This window comes from Rhincodon typus, chromosome 6, assembly GCF_021869965.1.
Source record: "Rhincodon typus isolate 14 chromosome 6, sRhiTyp1.1, whole genome shotgun sequence".
In the NCBI taxonomy this organism is placed as follows: domain Eukaryota; kingdom Metazoa; phylum Chordata; class Chondrichthyes; order Orectolobiformes; family Rhincodontidae; genus Rhincodon; species Rhincodon typus.
The window spans coordinates 13,998,381-14,013,197 of record NC_063337.1 but is presented as its reverse complement, the minus strand read 5'-3'; the positions used below and the strand labels follow the sequence as shown (position 1 = coordinate 14,013,197).

At 38.3% G+C, this 14,817-nt stretch overlaps 1 protein-coding gene across 6 annotated transcripts in view; it reads right to left on the bottom strand.

Annotated features, from left to right (window-relative positions):
- ppp2r3b (protein phosphatase 2, regulatory subunit B'', beta) overlaps positions 1 to 14,817 on the bottom strand; it is a 119,819-nt gene that overhangs the window by 22,544 nt on the left and 82,458 nt on the right. For all 6 annotated transcript variants that reach the window (XM_048597736.1, XM_048597735.1, XM_048597734.1 and 3 more), the window contains 5 exons: positions 9,011 to 9,085; positions 6,640 to 6,726; positions 5,865 to 6,021; positions 3,929 to 3,977; positions 1,477 to 1,566 (listed from right to left, as the gene is read on the bottom strand). In XM_048597736.1, the coding sequence (XP_048453693.1) occupies positions 1,477 to 1,566; positions 3,929 to 3,977; positions 5,865 to 6,021; positions 6,640 to 6,726; positions 9,011 to 9,085 (458 nt within the window). The remainder of the gene's footprint in view (positions 1 to 1,476; positions 1,567 to 3,928; positions 3,978 to 5,864; positions 6,022 to 6,639; positions 6,727 to 9,010; positions 9,086 to 14,817) is intronic.

Sequence of the window (14,817 nt, the reverse complement as noted above, 5' to 3'; positions counted from 1 at the left end):
GATGAAGGGTCTAGGCCCGAAACGTCAGCCTCTCTGCTCGGCCTGCAGTGTTCATCCAGCCCTGCACCTTGTTGTCCATGATTATATAGGATTCATCTTATAGGGAGACTCAGTTCCCCAAAAGCCGATCAACACACTCGTATCAATGGAAGATCAATTTTCCTTAAGTTTCTATTACTTCATTATCATAGAATTCCTACAGTGTGGAAACAGGCCCTTCAGCCCAACAAGTCCACACCGAACCTCTCAGCATCCCACCCAGAACCATCCCCTATAAAGCACCTAATCTACACATCCCTGAACACTATGGGCAATTTAGCATGGCCAATCCACCTAGCCTGCACATCTTTGGACTGTGGGAGGAAACCGGAGCACCTGGAGGAAACCCACGCAGACACGGAGAGAATGTGCAAACTCCACAGTCGCCGGAGGGTGGAATTGAACCCTAGGTTCCTGGCGCTGTGAGGCAGTAGTGCTAACCACTGTGGCACTGTGCAGTTATTCCACGGAAATCTCCATCAAGGCCAATAATTAAGATTTCAAATATTTTTAGTTTCCATTTGTTTGTTCCTTTATTATAAATTTCATATATTACAATAACAGTAGGATTAGGAACTCATATCAAACCAAAAAATTAGGTTGAAGAAATGATACGGCCATTCCAACATATAAACAGGATCAACACCACCTTAAATCGAGGTGGGAAGTGTGGTAAATGGATTTTTATAACTCAAATATTTAAACTAGGTCACTCCATAAATTTGAAGGAGTCCAGATATCAATTCCAAATTAAAGCAACTATCTGACTCAATGTCATAGATGCAAACAGCATGGAAACAGACCCTTCGGCCTAACTTGTTCTTACTGACCAGGTTTCCTAAACTGAACTAGTCCCATTTGTATGTGTTTTGTCTATATCTGTCTAAATCTTTGCTATTCATGTCCAATGGTCTTTTAAAACGTTGTAATTGTACCCACCTCTCCCACTTCCTCTGGCACCTCGTTCCATATATGCCCCACCCTCTGCATGAAAAAGTTGCCCCTCAGGTCCCTGTTAAATTTTTCTCCTCACCTTAAACCTATGCCCTCTAGTTTTGGGCTTCCCTACTTGGGTAAAGACCTTGGCTACTCACCTTATCTATGCCCCTCATGGTTTTATAAATTTCTACACAAAGGTCAACCCTCAGCCTTCTATGCTCAAGGAAAAAAAGTCCCAGCCTATCCAGCCTCTCCTTATAAATTAAGCCTTCCAGTCTCAGTAACAGTTGTAAATTTTCTTGCACCCTTTCCAGTTTAATAACATCCTTCTTAAGGCAGGATGACCAGAATTGTACACAGTAGTCCAAATGTGGCCTTCCCAATGTCTTGTACAGCTGTAACAATATCTTTCAAAAATGATTAAACATCACAAATATTATCCGTTCTGTAAAAGAAAGTGTAATCAGTTGCAACCTCTAATCACACAGAATTTTTCACCTGGTTGATGTCTTTTTGTCTTCTTCGGAAATCAAAAACCAGACAAAGTCTGCATAACCAATCTTCCTTTCTTTAGGAGTTTTTCTGTGCCTGTAAAGAAGTAAGCTGTTTTAAAATTAGCGCTCAGATCATATCGTTTACAACTGAGAGCAATCTTCTAGCTCTAGTCATTTGTAGGATGAAACTTGGGTTAAAAATATTCAGCAGAAGGCCATCATTTGTTGTGGCATGCCATCTGCTAATAGTCAGAAACTCCCTTGTATATTTTTTAAGTTTCTGCAATTTTTGTACGAACAGGTGCTGAAAATGTTTGCTAACAATATTGCAGCGAGGGAAATAGGTTAGCTGGGACCCGAGTGAACAGAGCACATATGGTGCATCCTCTTAAACGACCAGATTAAAAGGACTGCGACATCCACCTTAATACGCATCAACAGATACAGAAAGCAAAAGTAATAAAAAGAAAAAAGAAAAAAGAAAAAAGAAAAAAAAAAAAAAGAAAAAGAAAAAAGAAAAAAGAAAAAAGAAAAAAAAAACTGCATTGAGAGAAAGAGAAAGAGATAAAGAGAAATTATTTTTCATTTAGATACTTAAAATCTCAAATGATGATTAAAAGCTGAAAGAGTGAGACCTCACATACGTAATGATTAATTGTCAGTGTAAAAGAAGTTGATTAGCAGTAATTGTTTACCATGTTTTTAAAATGATGCAAAGTATGACAGTTTAAAGAACACATTATTTTGTTGCTTCTCATTGTGAAAAAAGACACCTAAAATACTTTAACATGCCCAAATTATTCATCTCTATAGGCATTTGATCATATTCAAAAATCAAAAGTGCATCATTTTAATTCTATAGCAAAATACTGCTGATGCTAGACATCTGTGACAAGTAACAGTTGGAGGTTTCAGATCAAAATGACCTCTCATCTGTCATATTTCTTCACTAAATTAATGGCTGCAGTAATGTTTTTCAGACACACATGCACTGTAGCTAGCACTTGGTCATACTGATCAGATGGAGCAATTCAGCTTTCTTTTACTCATCCTCCCAATGCCAGTAGGTTACATGTATAGACAAAAAAAACAAAACTGAGCCAAACAAAAATGTGTTCTAAGTTAATTTTGTGACCTGGAAAGGTGCAGACTAGGATGAGCAACCCTGGTGTTACCTGCCTTCCTCAATGTGGGCTGATAATTTCTTATATTTCCTTAAGCCCCACCCACTTTGCAGGCATCCAAGAGGTACCAATGATCATTGAGGCACCTACAAGAATTTTGCAAGTTGCCCAATCCCTGGAACTTTGGTGGGGAGAGTTCAGTTGCAAATTTGTACAAAATTAGTGAGGTCTTGTTACAACTGTACACAAAATTTGAGACACCACACCTAGAGTAGAGAATACAGTTTTGGTTTCTTAATTTGAGCAAGGATATATTTGCACTGAAGGTAATGCCCAGAAGATTGTCTGAACTGATATTTTTTTGGATGAAGGAGTTGCTTTGAGGAAAGGTTGCGCAGGTTGGGCTTATACTGATCAGAGTTTGGAAAAGTGGCAGATGATTGAATTGATGAAAATATTCTGAGGAGACTTGAATGGTTAGAATCTCCAGAGATGCTTCGAGAGGATGTTTCCCACTGTGGCTGAATCCAGAACAAGGCGGTATACATTTCAAAATATTGAATTTTAAAAAAAAAAAAGCCTTCATGGGATGTGGGCGGCACTGGCTAGACCAGCATTTATTGTCCATCCCTAATTGCCCAGAGGGCAGTTAAGAGTCAACCACAGTGCTGAGAGTCTGGAGTCACATGTAGGCCAGATCAGCTAAGGATGGCAGTTTCCTTCCCTAAAGGGCTTAGTGAACCAGATGGGTTTTTAACAACAATCAGCAATGGATTCATGGTGGTCAAAATCCTAATCCCAGATTTTTAAAAAAATTGAATTCAAATTCCACCATCTGCCATGGCAGGATTTGAACCCAGTCCCTAGAACGTCACCTGGGTCTCTGGATTAAAGGTCTGGTGACAATACCACTAAGCCATCACCTCTGCAGAAGGAGGCAAGCGTTATTAATCTTCGGAATTCACTGCCTGAGAACAGATGGATGCTGGTTCATCAATTTATTCAAGACCGAGTTAGACAGATTTTTCACCTGCAAAGGTGACAAAGGATATTAAAAAGGATGAGGTAGGGAGGGAAGAGGAGAGACAAGGAAACTGAAATAAAGTCACAACAGGATCAAACATGATACTGAATGGCAGAGTAGGTTCTAGGGCCAGGTGGCCTACTGTTGCTTCCACTTCATACGTTTATAATTCCCTAAACTAAGAAAGACATTTGGTTATAAAAGTTTTTCCACCAAACACTGTAAACAATGGGACCTCATTTTATAGCAACTATACAAATTCAAATACATGTTTTTGACCAGCGTCTATAAATACTCGCAACATTTACCTTGTGACTGCTCCAGAGAAGATTCTTTCGATCATTCTACCAGATATAGCTGAAAGTTAAGGGAAGAGCCATTTGAAAGAACAGATATTTCATCTAAATTATATAGTTTGTTCAAAATCATTGGATGCTGAGAGACATGCTTCAGTTTGGATATGCACTATTTGTGACATTACAGCTTACTTTCACTTAGCCTTCCACTTACGCTGCAAGAAAAAAAGCTAACTAATAGCCATTTCAAACCAAATACATTTGGTATCAATTTATGCTTTAAAATAATTGTTTTTCTTCTCCCCCTCCATCAATAGGGTTTCAACTACAGAAGAAATTTAATTTGGAAATGTTCTCCAGTGTAGAATAATTGTTAAGTTTGATAAAAATTAAGTACTAGTTATTAAGATGTTGATGGGCAGATATCCAAGGACTCAGCAGCCTCCCTATTTTCTTTGCTACCAACTTCACAGGAGAAATCAAAATGAATTCATGCGAAATAATTAAGTTCAGAATGAAAAGCAAGTTTCTGTCCTAACATCACAACCATAATTCTATGACGGCTAGTATTTTCCACTTGTACATTTGACAGCCTGGAGAGTTTAGCCCCCAGCAACCGATCATTCATATTAAAAGTGATCAGAAAATTTGTTGGATGAGTCAGAAAACCCAGCCCAGATGTCCAAGTGTTGCAATGCTTTCAACATTTATTTTTTAGAAAACTAAGTGGATGCAAACTAAAATATAGTGGCATCTAAAACTTTCACAGGGGTGCTCCCATTTGATGGCCTTGACTTCTGTCAAATATGCATGTAAACCCTCTAAAACATATATAAAAAAACCAAGGCCATTTTGCCCAGGTATTCTGAAGCTCAGGTGGAATTACAAAGGACGATCTGGAGAACATTTGTGGTAACTCGGCCTCAATGTTCACAAATGAATGAATCATCTGAGGTGCACAATTAATAAAAGTAACTAGAAGTCACTTGGCAGTACAGAAATAGGGTATCATTGAAAGAAAAACCCAAAGCTTTTTGTCATGCAATCACAGAATAGATTTGTAAGAATAATGTGAGCTTGGCAAATAAATGTGCATTCTCCATGGCAACATGTCCACCAATCACAAAGCCCATTTGCCAATAAAATTAGCACTACATTTCATGCAGTATAAATTGCTATTTCCTTTAGATTTAATATTCTTGTAATTCCGTTCTGATGAGTGCAAGATGAAAAGCTTCAACAATAGGTCTCTTTTCAGCTGTACTAAAGTAACTAGCTCGATTAATGATTCAAAATATACTACAAATGTGTTTGGTTTATTGCTATAATCTTGAGGCAGCATTATTTTATTGCCTGTGTAATCTGGTGCCATGAGGCACTTTATAGGTAACCAAATACTATGCATTTGGGAAAAGGTCAGCATAAATGCTAGGGAGCTCTAATTTAGCTCAGGTTCATTGATTCCCAACAACTGAAATGATGCTCAAGATTCATAATAAAGTCATGATAATTATTCAATTAGCCTCAAATGAGCAATGAGATGGCTTTAAAACTCATTTATTTTCAACTAAAATGATTAACATGATACTCAAATGAATGAGTTTGGACAGATGGAGAGCAAAAGAAAAAAAAAAGTGTTTCCACACTAATGTTCTCACTATGGTAAATAAAATTAATGCAATTTATATGCATGCTTTACTTCAGAATAAAAGCCTGCAATTTAATTACATAATTACAAGTTAATTAATTGGTAAAATGAACAATATGAAACACAGGCAATGATAGTAGTTTCTGTTTTGTGGATAAGTTTATGTCCAGTTCAGAAAAAGGGATTGATTTTGAATAGTTTTTCCAGATCGCTTTCATCATTTATTTATGCATGGTTTGTCAGTTGAAACATCAAACAGCCGACTCTTAATAACCTGTTACTTCATGTTGCATGTCATACCATCATCATTATGCCTTGCCAGGTCCTTCTGATCAATGTAGAGGTCATGGTCAGTGTCAAGTTCCCAGAATTTACAATAGATCACATAAAAGTGCTCATAGGAGAAAAATTCTGTGAGCTGATTAATATCCTCTTCCTCTTCCAGTAAGGCTAGGTTCTATGAATTAAAAACACACCCTTACTTTAGGATTCAAACAAATTATTCAAGAAGTAATTGCTTGAGCATTGCAGATGATTAACTATCAGCAGAGGATTATTTAAATTAACTGAATTTAAACTTAAAAATTCTTCGCAAAACATCCACCACTATTTGTAAGCAAACAGTCAAAATGCGTAAACCTTTATCTTTAGTTCAGAATCACATAAAATAACATTAGATTTTAAATTGTAAGTAGTTTGATAGACCAACAGCTTTCATGTCATTCACAATAATAAGGGGATAAGATATTTCTCTACTTATGGATACTGAAATTTACAGCAGCCGCAATTAACCTAATAGAGCTGATACTGCTGACATTTGGACTTAAATCATTGTACATGCATACTGTACTTCAGTACAAGCCCTGGAAGACCTGTTGGTCATGTAAAGGAAGTTTGTTACAAATAGACAGATGGAAGTGCCGGCAATCATTAAATGTAGTTAGGTTTTTAAAATCAGCAGTTTAAGAGAAAATAAGTACTGGAATAATGGAGTACACGACAATAGTGGAGGACGACATACAGGTTTCTGTAAGAGCAAGTTAAGAATATCCAAATAGATTGCAGGAAAACTTACTTGTAGAAGGTTGCTTTTCCTGATTTCTGTGCATGTTATACGTCCTGTCCATGATCTGTTTACTGTGTAAAATATCCTCTGAATAACCTGTTCAATAGGACACCGAAATTAAAAACTAGCGTAATTTCCAGATAGCAGTAAACTAGGGGAGGCAGCTCAGAGATTACATGAATACCTCATTTAACTATTTAAATTCCAGGTTGAAAGTCTTTGACAGTTTGATAGGTGTTCAGACAACAACAGTATTTAAAGCAGTTACAGAATTAGGTTGTGGTGAATGGAACAAAAAGGAGAGAACAAAAGTGAAGTTCTCGGATAGGGCAGGAGTGATAGAATGCTAATAGAATGCCAGGGCAAGAAATAAAATGGGTGGTAATGAGACAAGGAAAGAAAAAGATATGCTCAGAGGAAATGCAAATGCAAATGGTTATAGCAAAATAGTGGAAAAGATGAAAAGTCTCAGAGAAAAGTTCTCACGCCCAGATAATTTAGTGAAAAATAACTGGCAGATCCCAAGGATGCAGACAACTCAACAAGGATGCCAGCCTTCCACAAGCACACATCTTCTCCATTTTGTACTGGTTTTGGTGCACCTGTTCTCAAATACCAGGTTCTGGAGTCTTAGAATATTGGAGCACTCATTAAGGTCAAAAGTTGTTAAAGACAGAAGATGTAAAGTGCTTAATAGCTTTTAATTAATTCATTCATTCACTGGATGTGAACTGTTGCTGTCAAGGTCAGCATTTATTGCACATTTCTTCCTCCTCCACCCACTGTAGCAAATAGTTGTGAGATATCTTCTTTAATCTCTTGATCTCTAGTAAACCTCTGTTTTCTTTGTGAGCGATTAGCGATTTCAAGGATTTTTAACCAGCTATTGTGAAATGCAAGGGGAAAAATTTCCGTGTAGGATGGTATATTATTTAGAACGTAGCTTGCAGGACATGGTGCTCCAGGTATCTGCTGCCCTTGTTCTTTAGGATGGTAGGGATTGCAGGTTTGAGAGGCATGGTTAAAGGAGCCATGGTGACTTGCTGCACCAACAAGGGAAATTAGGGGTTGACAATAAATGCCAGCAACACGCAGATCCTGAGAACAAAATGCACCCCAGCAAAATGATGTCAGAAATTTATCTTAGAGGAAATAAATGGCAGTTCAAAGATTGGTCAGCTATTCCTCCCAATGTCAAGTTCAGCTGTCTACTCTGCAACCAGCCAAAACTGTCATGAATCTGCAACTTCAAGCCTCCAGTATCACAATCTGACTTCCTACACCAGCCTCTGAACCAGACTCATGTCAGTGATCTGTCAATTCCCTCCATTCTATGATCCCACAATCTACTGACTTCTGCATCCATCGGTGCTGTGACACCTACTTCTGAAGTCGGATGAGAGCCTCCCCCACCATCTACTAATCTTGATCTCCCTCCCAAATACCAGGCTCTGACTGACCCCAACCAGCACCTGAACTTTCTTGATGGATGGGGACCTGGGGCCTTTTCCTCCAACTTTCCCAGCTGGCCATCATCCTTCCAGCCAATTGCTTTGGCCAGTTGCCAGATGGAAAATGGACTCAAAAAGGTTCACAGTGCACTCTGCAGAACCTGTGTTCATGATTTCCAGGTATCCTCCCCCAATCCACAAGTATCAGAGCTTATTAAATCAAACAGCCTCCTGTTATTTTTACATCAAAGTCAGACAGTCAAGAGGTCTACAGCACACAAAAATGCACCTCAGCTGATGGAGTCTGTGCCAGTCAAAAACAAGCACCTAACCACTCTAATCCTATTTTCCAGCATGTGATCCATGGCCTTGTATGCTTATAGCATCGCAAGTGCACATCTAAATACTTCTTAAAATGTTAAGAGTTTCTGCCTCTACCAACCATACAGGTATTGAATTCTAGATGCCCAGTACTCTCTGGGTGGGGAAAAAATTCCTCACTTCCTCTATAAACTTCCTGTACCTTACTTTACATCTACGTCCCTGATCATTGATCCTTCCATCAGGGGAAAAGTTTTTCCTTCCTACTCTGTCTACATCCCTTATGATTTTCTACATCTCAATCATGTCCTTCCAGTCTATCCAAACTCTGTTTTATGACTGTTTGTGAGCCAGCCATACTTGCATTTTTGATTTTAAAAAAAAAAAAAGATAGACTGAAAACCTATCTATCCTTCATTTTTGACCCATCCTTTGTTCTTAACTCCACAGGTTTTAGAAAGATGTTTTGAGAAAAACACAAAAGAAAAACAAGGGGCCTCCATTTATAAATCATCTAAAAAGGGCTATAACAATCTAGTTGGCAGGACTTAAAGAAATATATGACAAAAAACATCAGCTGAAAACAGTCCTCTACAAGTAGTACTTACTGTGGTAATATACCGGGTGTGGAATTCTGCAGCTTCTCGAAGAAATGTCAACCCAGGGTGGGTGTTTACCACATCCTACAAAAGAAAGCCAGCGGCTGTTCAAATATTAAAGTTCTGACAAACTTTTCCTAGGCATTTCAAATAACTACCCTATTTTAAAGATTAGAAACACTCAAATAGCATCAGCCTGCTTTAAATCTGAAACACTGCATTTATATTCCTTTAAAATCTGAAATGCTCGCCTACACAAAACTATTGGATCAAAGATTTCAAAGTGGAAATTGATAACATTTTGTTAGACAAGGCCAGAAAGTGTTAGAAAACCAAGTAGGATAGACTGAGTTATGACAGATCAGCAATGAGTTAACGCAATTGTTGGATAGATGCTGAATGTGCAACTTCTGCTTCCATGATGGAAACTAATATGATAATCTGAGCTCTGCCACCAGATCTCTCAGATGTCTACATTACAGACAGCCATTCAACATGTTCATGTCAGTCAACAAAGATCTTACTGCACTAATCCCACTTTCCAATTTTTGGCCCATAGCTCTGGAGGCTATGGAAACACAAATGAATATCTAAATACTACTTCAATGTTACATGAGTTTCTGACTCAACCACCCTTTAAAGGCAGGGAGTTCCACTACTACATTGCAAAGCAAATACAGATGCCTAAGCCACCGGGTAACCGTAACAATCTAAAACTATTTCTTTCTGTTCCAAAGCGATGCAAAAAAAAAAAAAAAAAAAAATATAAAGAGGCTATCTGAATTGCTTTCTGCCACTACTAATGCACCTTCTCAGGCAGTTCCTTGGGATCAAGGATATCATGTTTTCACTCAGGTTCTCAGATAGCTAATGAGTCCAATGCACAATCGGAAGATTCTGCCGAATGCAGGGCAGGTGACGCTCATTGTTAGGTAGTTGACTTATTTGGAGGTTTGTGCACTCACACCAATGTTTAGATTTTGCCTCTGTATTCCTGAAATTTATTGATGTGTTTGCTACTTTCCCAAACAAACTTTCTCCCATTTTGATTGGTCAAAAGCAAAGGACACCCAGGAATCAACAAGCATTCCTGGTCTTTTCAGGGATGCTTCAAGATCATTCTTAAAGTGTTTCCATTGTCCTTCTGAAAATCTACTGCAACCAAGACCAGAGTACAGCAGTTGCTTGGGGAGTCTAGCGTCAGGCAAGTGACCAACATTCTGCCCAGTGGAGCCAGTGTTGTGCAATTGTACCTCAGGTATATTAGCATGAGAAATTACACTGATGACGTACCTCCCAGATTTAGAAAATCTTTTGAAGGCACCGCTGGAGGCATTTCTCCATTGCTGTGAGATACCTGCTGGAGGTTATCCAAGTGTCTGGAGCATCACTCCTGCCCAATAAACCATCATCTTAGTCACAAGGTTTGAGATCCAAACCCTCAAATATTCTTTTCCTCAGTTGGCTGAAGGCCGAACTGCCACAAAGGCGATGGCAAATTTTGTCATCTATGTCTTCGTAGAAAGAACACTCCGATGATAGTGGAAAATAGTCCACATTTTCCAGGATCTTGCCATAGATCTTCACTGTTTGGCTAGGGGAAGATTGTTGAGCTGAAGGTGCTGGTTGGAAGAAGGCCTTAGTTTTCTAGGTGTTTAGTGAAACACACATTTTCTCAGATGATTTAGAGGCATTTACAACGATCTGGAGCACTGTTTTGAAGTGAGCACTGTTGAGTTGAGGATACGCTGGGATTTCTTTCTCCCTGGGGAAGGGGGGAGTGATTTAATAAAATCACAAGGGGCAAAGTCAATGTTTTGCCCATTCACTTAACACATCTATATCCCTCTACAGATTCTGTGTCTCATCCTCACCTCTTGCTTTCCCACCTATTTTTGGGTCATCCACAAGCACAACTATATAGTGTATTCACTTTCCTCATCCAGTTCTATTAATATATATTGGAAATAATTTTAGCCCCAACACTGATCCCTGTGGCAAACCACTAATTACAGGTTACTATCCTCAAAATATCCCCCTTATCCCAACTCTCAGTCTATTAGTTAGCCAAACCTCCACCCAAGCTAATACAATATCACCAACACCATGAGTTCTTATTGTATTAAACAGCCTATTGTATGGTACTTAAACTCTCTGAAAATCCAAATGCTGTACATCAAATCCACTGCATTGGCTTTAATGACCCTGCTTGTTACACCCTCAATTAATTTTAGCGAATGTCATAATTTCTCCTTCATGAAGCCATGCTGATACTGCTTAATCATACCTTGCATTTCTAAATGCTTTGCTATTGCATCCTTTATAAAAACAGTCATATGTTCCCAGAAACATACACTCAACAACTGGCCTATAAATTAATTTTTTTGTTTCTTTCCCTTTCTAAATAATCTAAGGATTACTCAAAGATTACTACCAGTGCATCCACTATCCTGTAGCTACTTCCTTCAATATCCAAGGATGCATCACATTAGGCCCAGGGGACTTATTTGTCTTTAGCCCTATTAGCTTCCCTAGCACTCTTTCTCTCTAGTGATAGAAATTTATTTATTTCCTATCCTCCTTTTGTCCTTGAATGTTTAGTAATTTTGGAAAGACTGAATCAAAGCATATGGAGGAGTTGAATATCATTTCCTGGTTCACCATTATTTCCCCAGCCTCATTCACTAATGCACCCATTGTTCAATTTGGCCTCTCTTCCTTTTTATATATTTAAAGCAACCCTTATTGTTGATTTTGATATTACTTGCAAGTTTATCCTCATTATTGTCTCTCTCTTATTTGGTGATTTTTTTTTAAGCTTTTCATTCTATTTGATGATATCCTTAACTTCCCTGGTTAACCATGGTTCCCTCATCTCTTTCCTAGAATCCTTCTTCCACACTTAGCACGTCTTTGCTGCGAACCAGGATCTATTTCCTTAAAAGTCTGCTATTGTTCCTCAAATTTTCTTTGCTTTTAAACGCCTTTCCCAATCCACTTTAGCCAGCTCTGCTTTCATTCCCAAGAGCTACGGCACCATGGGCATGCATAAAACAAGTTTCACCCAGAGACAGACTGCTGGTTGCACAAACCAATCAGATCCAATTCTGGAGGCCAGAGGTCATCACCACAACTTACTCCTGGGCAGGGGAACAGAGAATGTATAAACAATACAGGGACAGAAGCCTCCATACTGCGACAGAGAAAGGGTCTCTTTCCTTCTCTCTGCAGTGAAATAACCAAACTTGTAGATAGCTATCCATTCCCTCCCACTGTTTGCTGTTGCTTCTAATTAAAAGACTGAACAAATAACGTATCAACTGCTCTCTTTAGAAAAGAGCTGAAAGAATCCGGAAACAAGAAACTCTGATTGGAAGGACTGGGGAAGCAAAGAGGACACTTCGTATCCTGCGGACTGGTGCTTTCCCCAGTAGTCTTTTCTCCAACTACAACATCCATGATTGCTCTTCGAGAGAGAAGAAGTTTAAGAATGGGGTTAGAGTTTCATTTAGTCAAGTTATATGTTGATAATTCATAATTCTGTCTGTAGTTAAGAGTTAATTTCTTTGTAATAATTGGTAGTTTCTTATTAATTACAGAAACCTGGTCAGCATTTTCTGTTAACCTGACTTTACGGATTAGGAAAGTTGAGGACTCAGTGATTTGATTGAATCTTTAACTTCTGTGATGACCCTTGGAGCAGTGGGGCTTGAGTATCAGTGCACTTTCTCAAGTGGGTTTGCGACAAACTGTCACGTTTGCCTGGATATCAGCAATTGTACTTCAGAAGTATGTAATCTAAAATTAACTAATTTATCTTATCTGGAGGTTAGGAAGAGAGCCATGTAGCAACAAATTCTTTCCCTACACAAATAAGACCATTTGCACACATACCATTCAACTTAGGTAGTTTAATTTCTTCCATAGGGCAGGGCTAAATGTGTACTAGAAACACACTGAATATTTATATACACTGTGTGAAAGCAATTTCTAATTTTTTTTATCAAAACCACTGGATGGCTAATACCTGTAAATATACTGACATCACCAACCTAGGCATAGCAGTCTACATTTATTGCTACACAAAAGTATAAATGGACTCAAAGCATCAGGTTGTGCTCGTGAATTTACAACATTACTTGCAGGAACGTTGAGGCAGGTTATGGAAGCATTGGTTTTAATGTGAGGTTATAAAGTGCATTTGAGAAGTCAGCAAACAATGGAAATAAAATGTGTGCCTATGCAACAGGTATAGTCTATAGTCCTGGGGATTTATCTACCTTCATGCATTTGAAGACCTCTAGTGCCACCTCTTCTGTAATATGGACACTTTAAGATATCACTACTTATTTCCTCAAGTTCCCAAGCTTCCATGTCCTTCTCCACAGTAAATACTGAAGCAAAATATTTGTTTAGTACCTCACCCATCTCCTCTGGTTCCACATGTTGATAGCAACATTGATCGAGTGGCCCTATTCTCTCCCTAATTACTCTTTTGCCCTTAATGTATTTGGAGAACTTTTTTTGGATTCTCCTTACGCCCATTTGCCAAAATACCTCATGTTGCCTTTTCGTCCTCCTGATTTCTTGTTAAGAAAGCCCCTACTGCTCTTCCATTCCTCCAGGGATTCACTTGATCCCAGCTATCTATACCCGACATGTCTCCTACATTTTCTTGACCAGAGCTTCACCATCTCTAGTCACCCAGCATTCCCGACACCTGGCAGCATTGCCTTTTGCACTAACAGGAACATACTGTCTCTGAACTTAGTATCTCATTTTTGAAGGCCTCTCACTTTCCAGCAGTCCCTTTACCAGCTAACAGCCTTCCCCAATCAACTCTTGAAAGTTTCTGATTAATACTGTCAAAATTGGCCTTACTCCAATTTAGAACTTTAACTTTTAGATCAGGTCTATTCTTTTCCATAACTATTTTAGTAGTAAATAGAATTATAACCATTTTCCCCAAGGTGCTCCCCCGCTGACACCTCAGTCACTTCCCCTGCCTTATTTTTCAAGAGGTGAAGTTTTGCTTCTTCTCTAATAGATAGATCTACATATTGATAAAGAAAATTTTCTTGTACACACAAACTCCTCTCATCCAAGCTCTTAACACAAACGGCAGTTCCAGTCTTTGTCTGGAAAGTTAACATCCCCTACCATTATGACCCTATCATTCTTTAGGGATATCAGCGATCTCCTACATATTTGCGGGGGCAACGCACGCTTTGGTACAATCCCAATAAGGTGATCATCCGTTTCTTATTTCTACTTGAAATGTTTTACGATCTGCAAGGTTGAATTATGATCTCAAACCATCTAAAAAAGGGTAGTAGTATTTTGGTAAAGCAATTGCCCTTTTCATTGGCAAAATCTTATTTGGGGAAAAAGCAAAAAAGATGTTTAATTACATGTTTAAATATTAACTGGCAATCATTTTAAAATTAATATATCTATGCATAACTTTGATACTGTTTATATGATTCAAAGTAAATCATTTACAAAGTGTCCCAATAAGTTCACATGACAATTAAAAGAAACAGGCAGATATATTCAAAAACATTGGGGAAGCATGAGAATGAAGAGCCAAAAAATATCATGTCAAACTTATTTGCTTCCATACTTGCATTTGCATTTCACTTTTGAACAGCTCCTCTAAAAGTACTTTACCACACTGTTTAGGGAATTGAAATAATTTGCAACAATTGAAAAGAATCTGCCCAAAGGAAATAGAAAAATTAATTGAAAATTACTGGAGGGATGGTTAGGTTCCAATTTTTGGAAATTGGATTCAAATGATACAATGATGCAGTGAT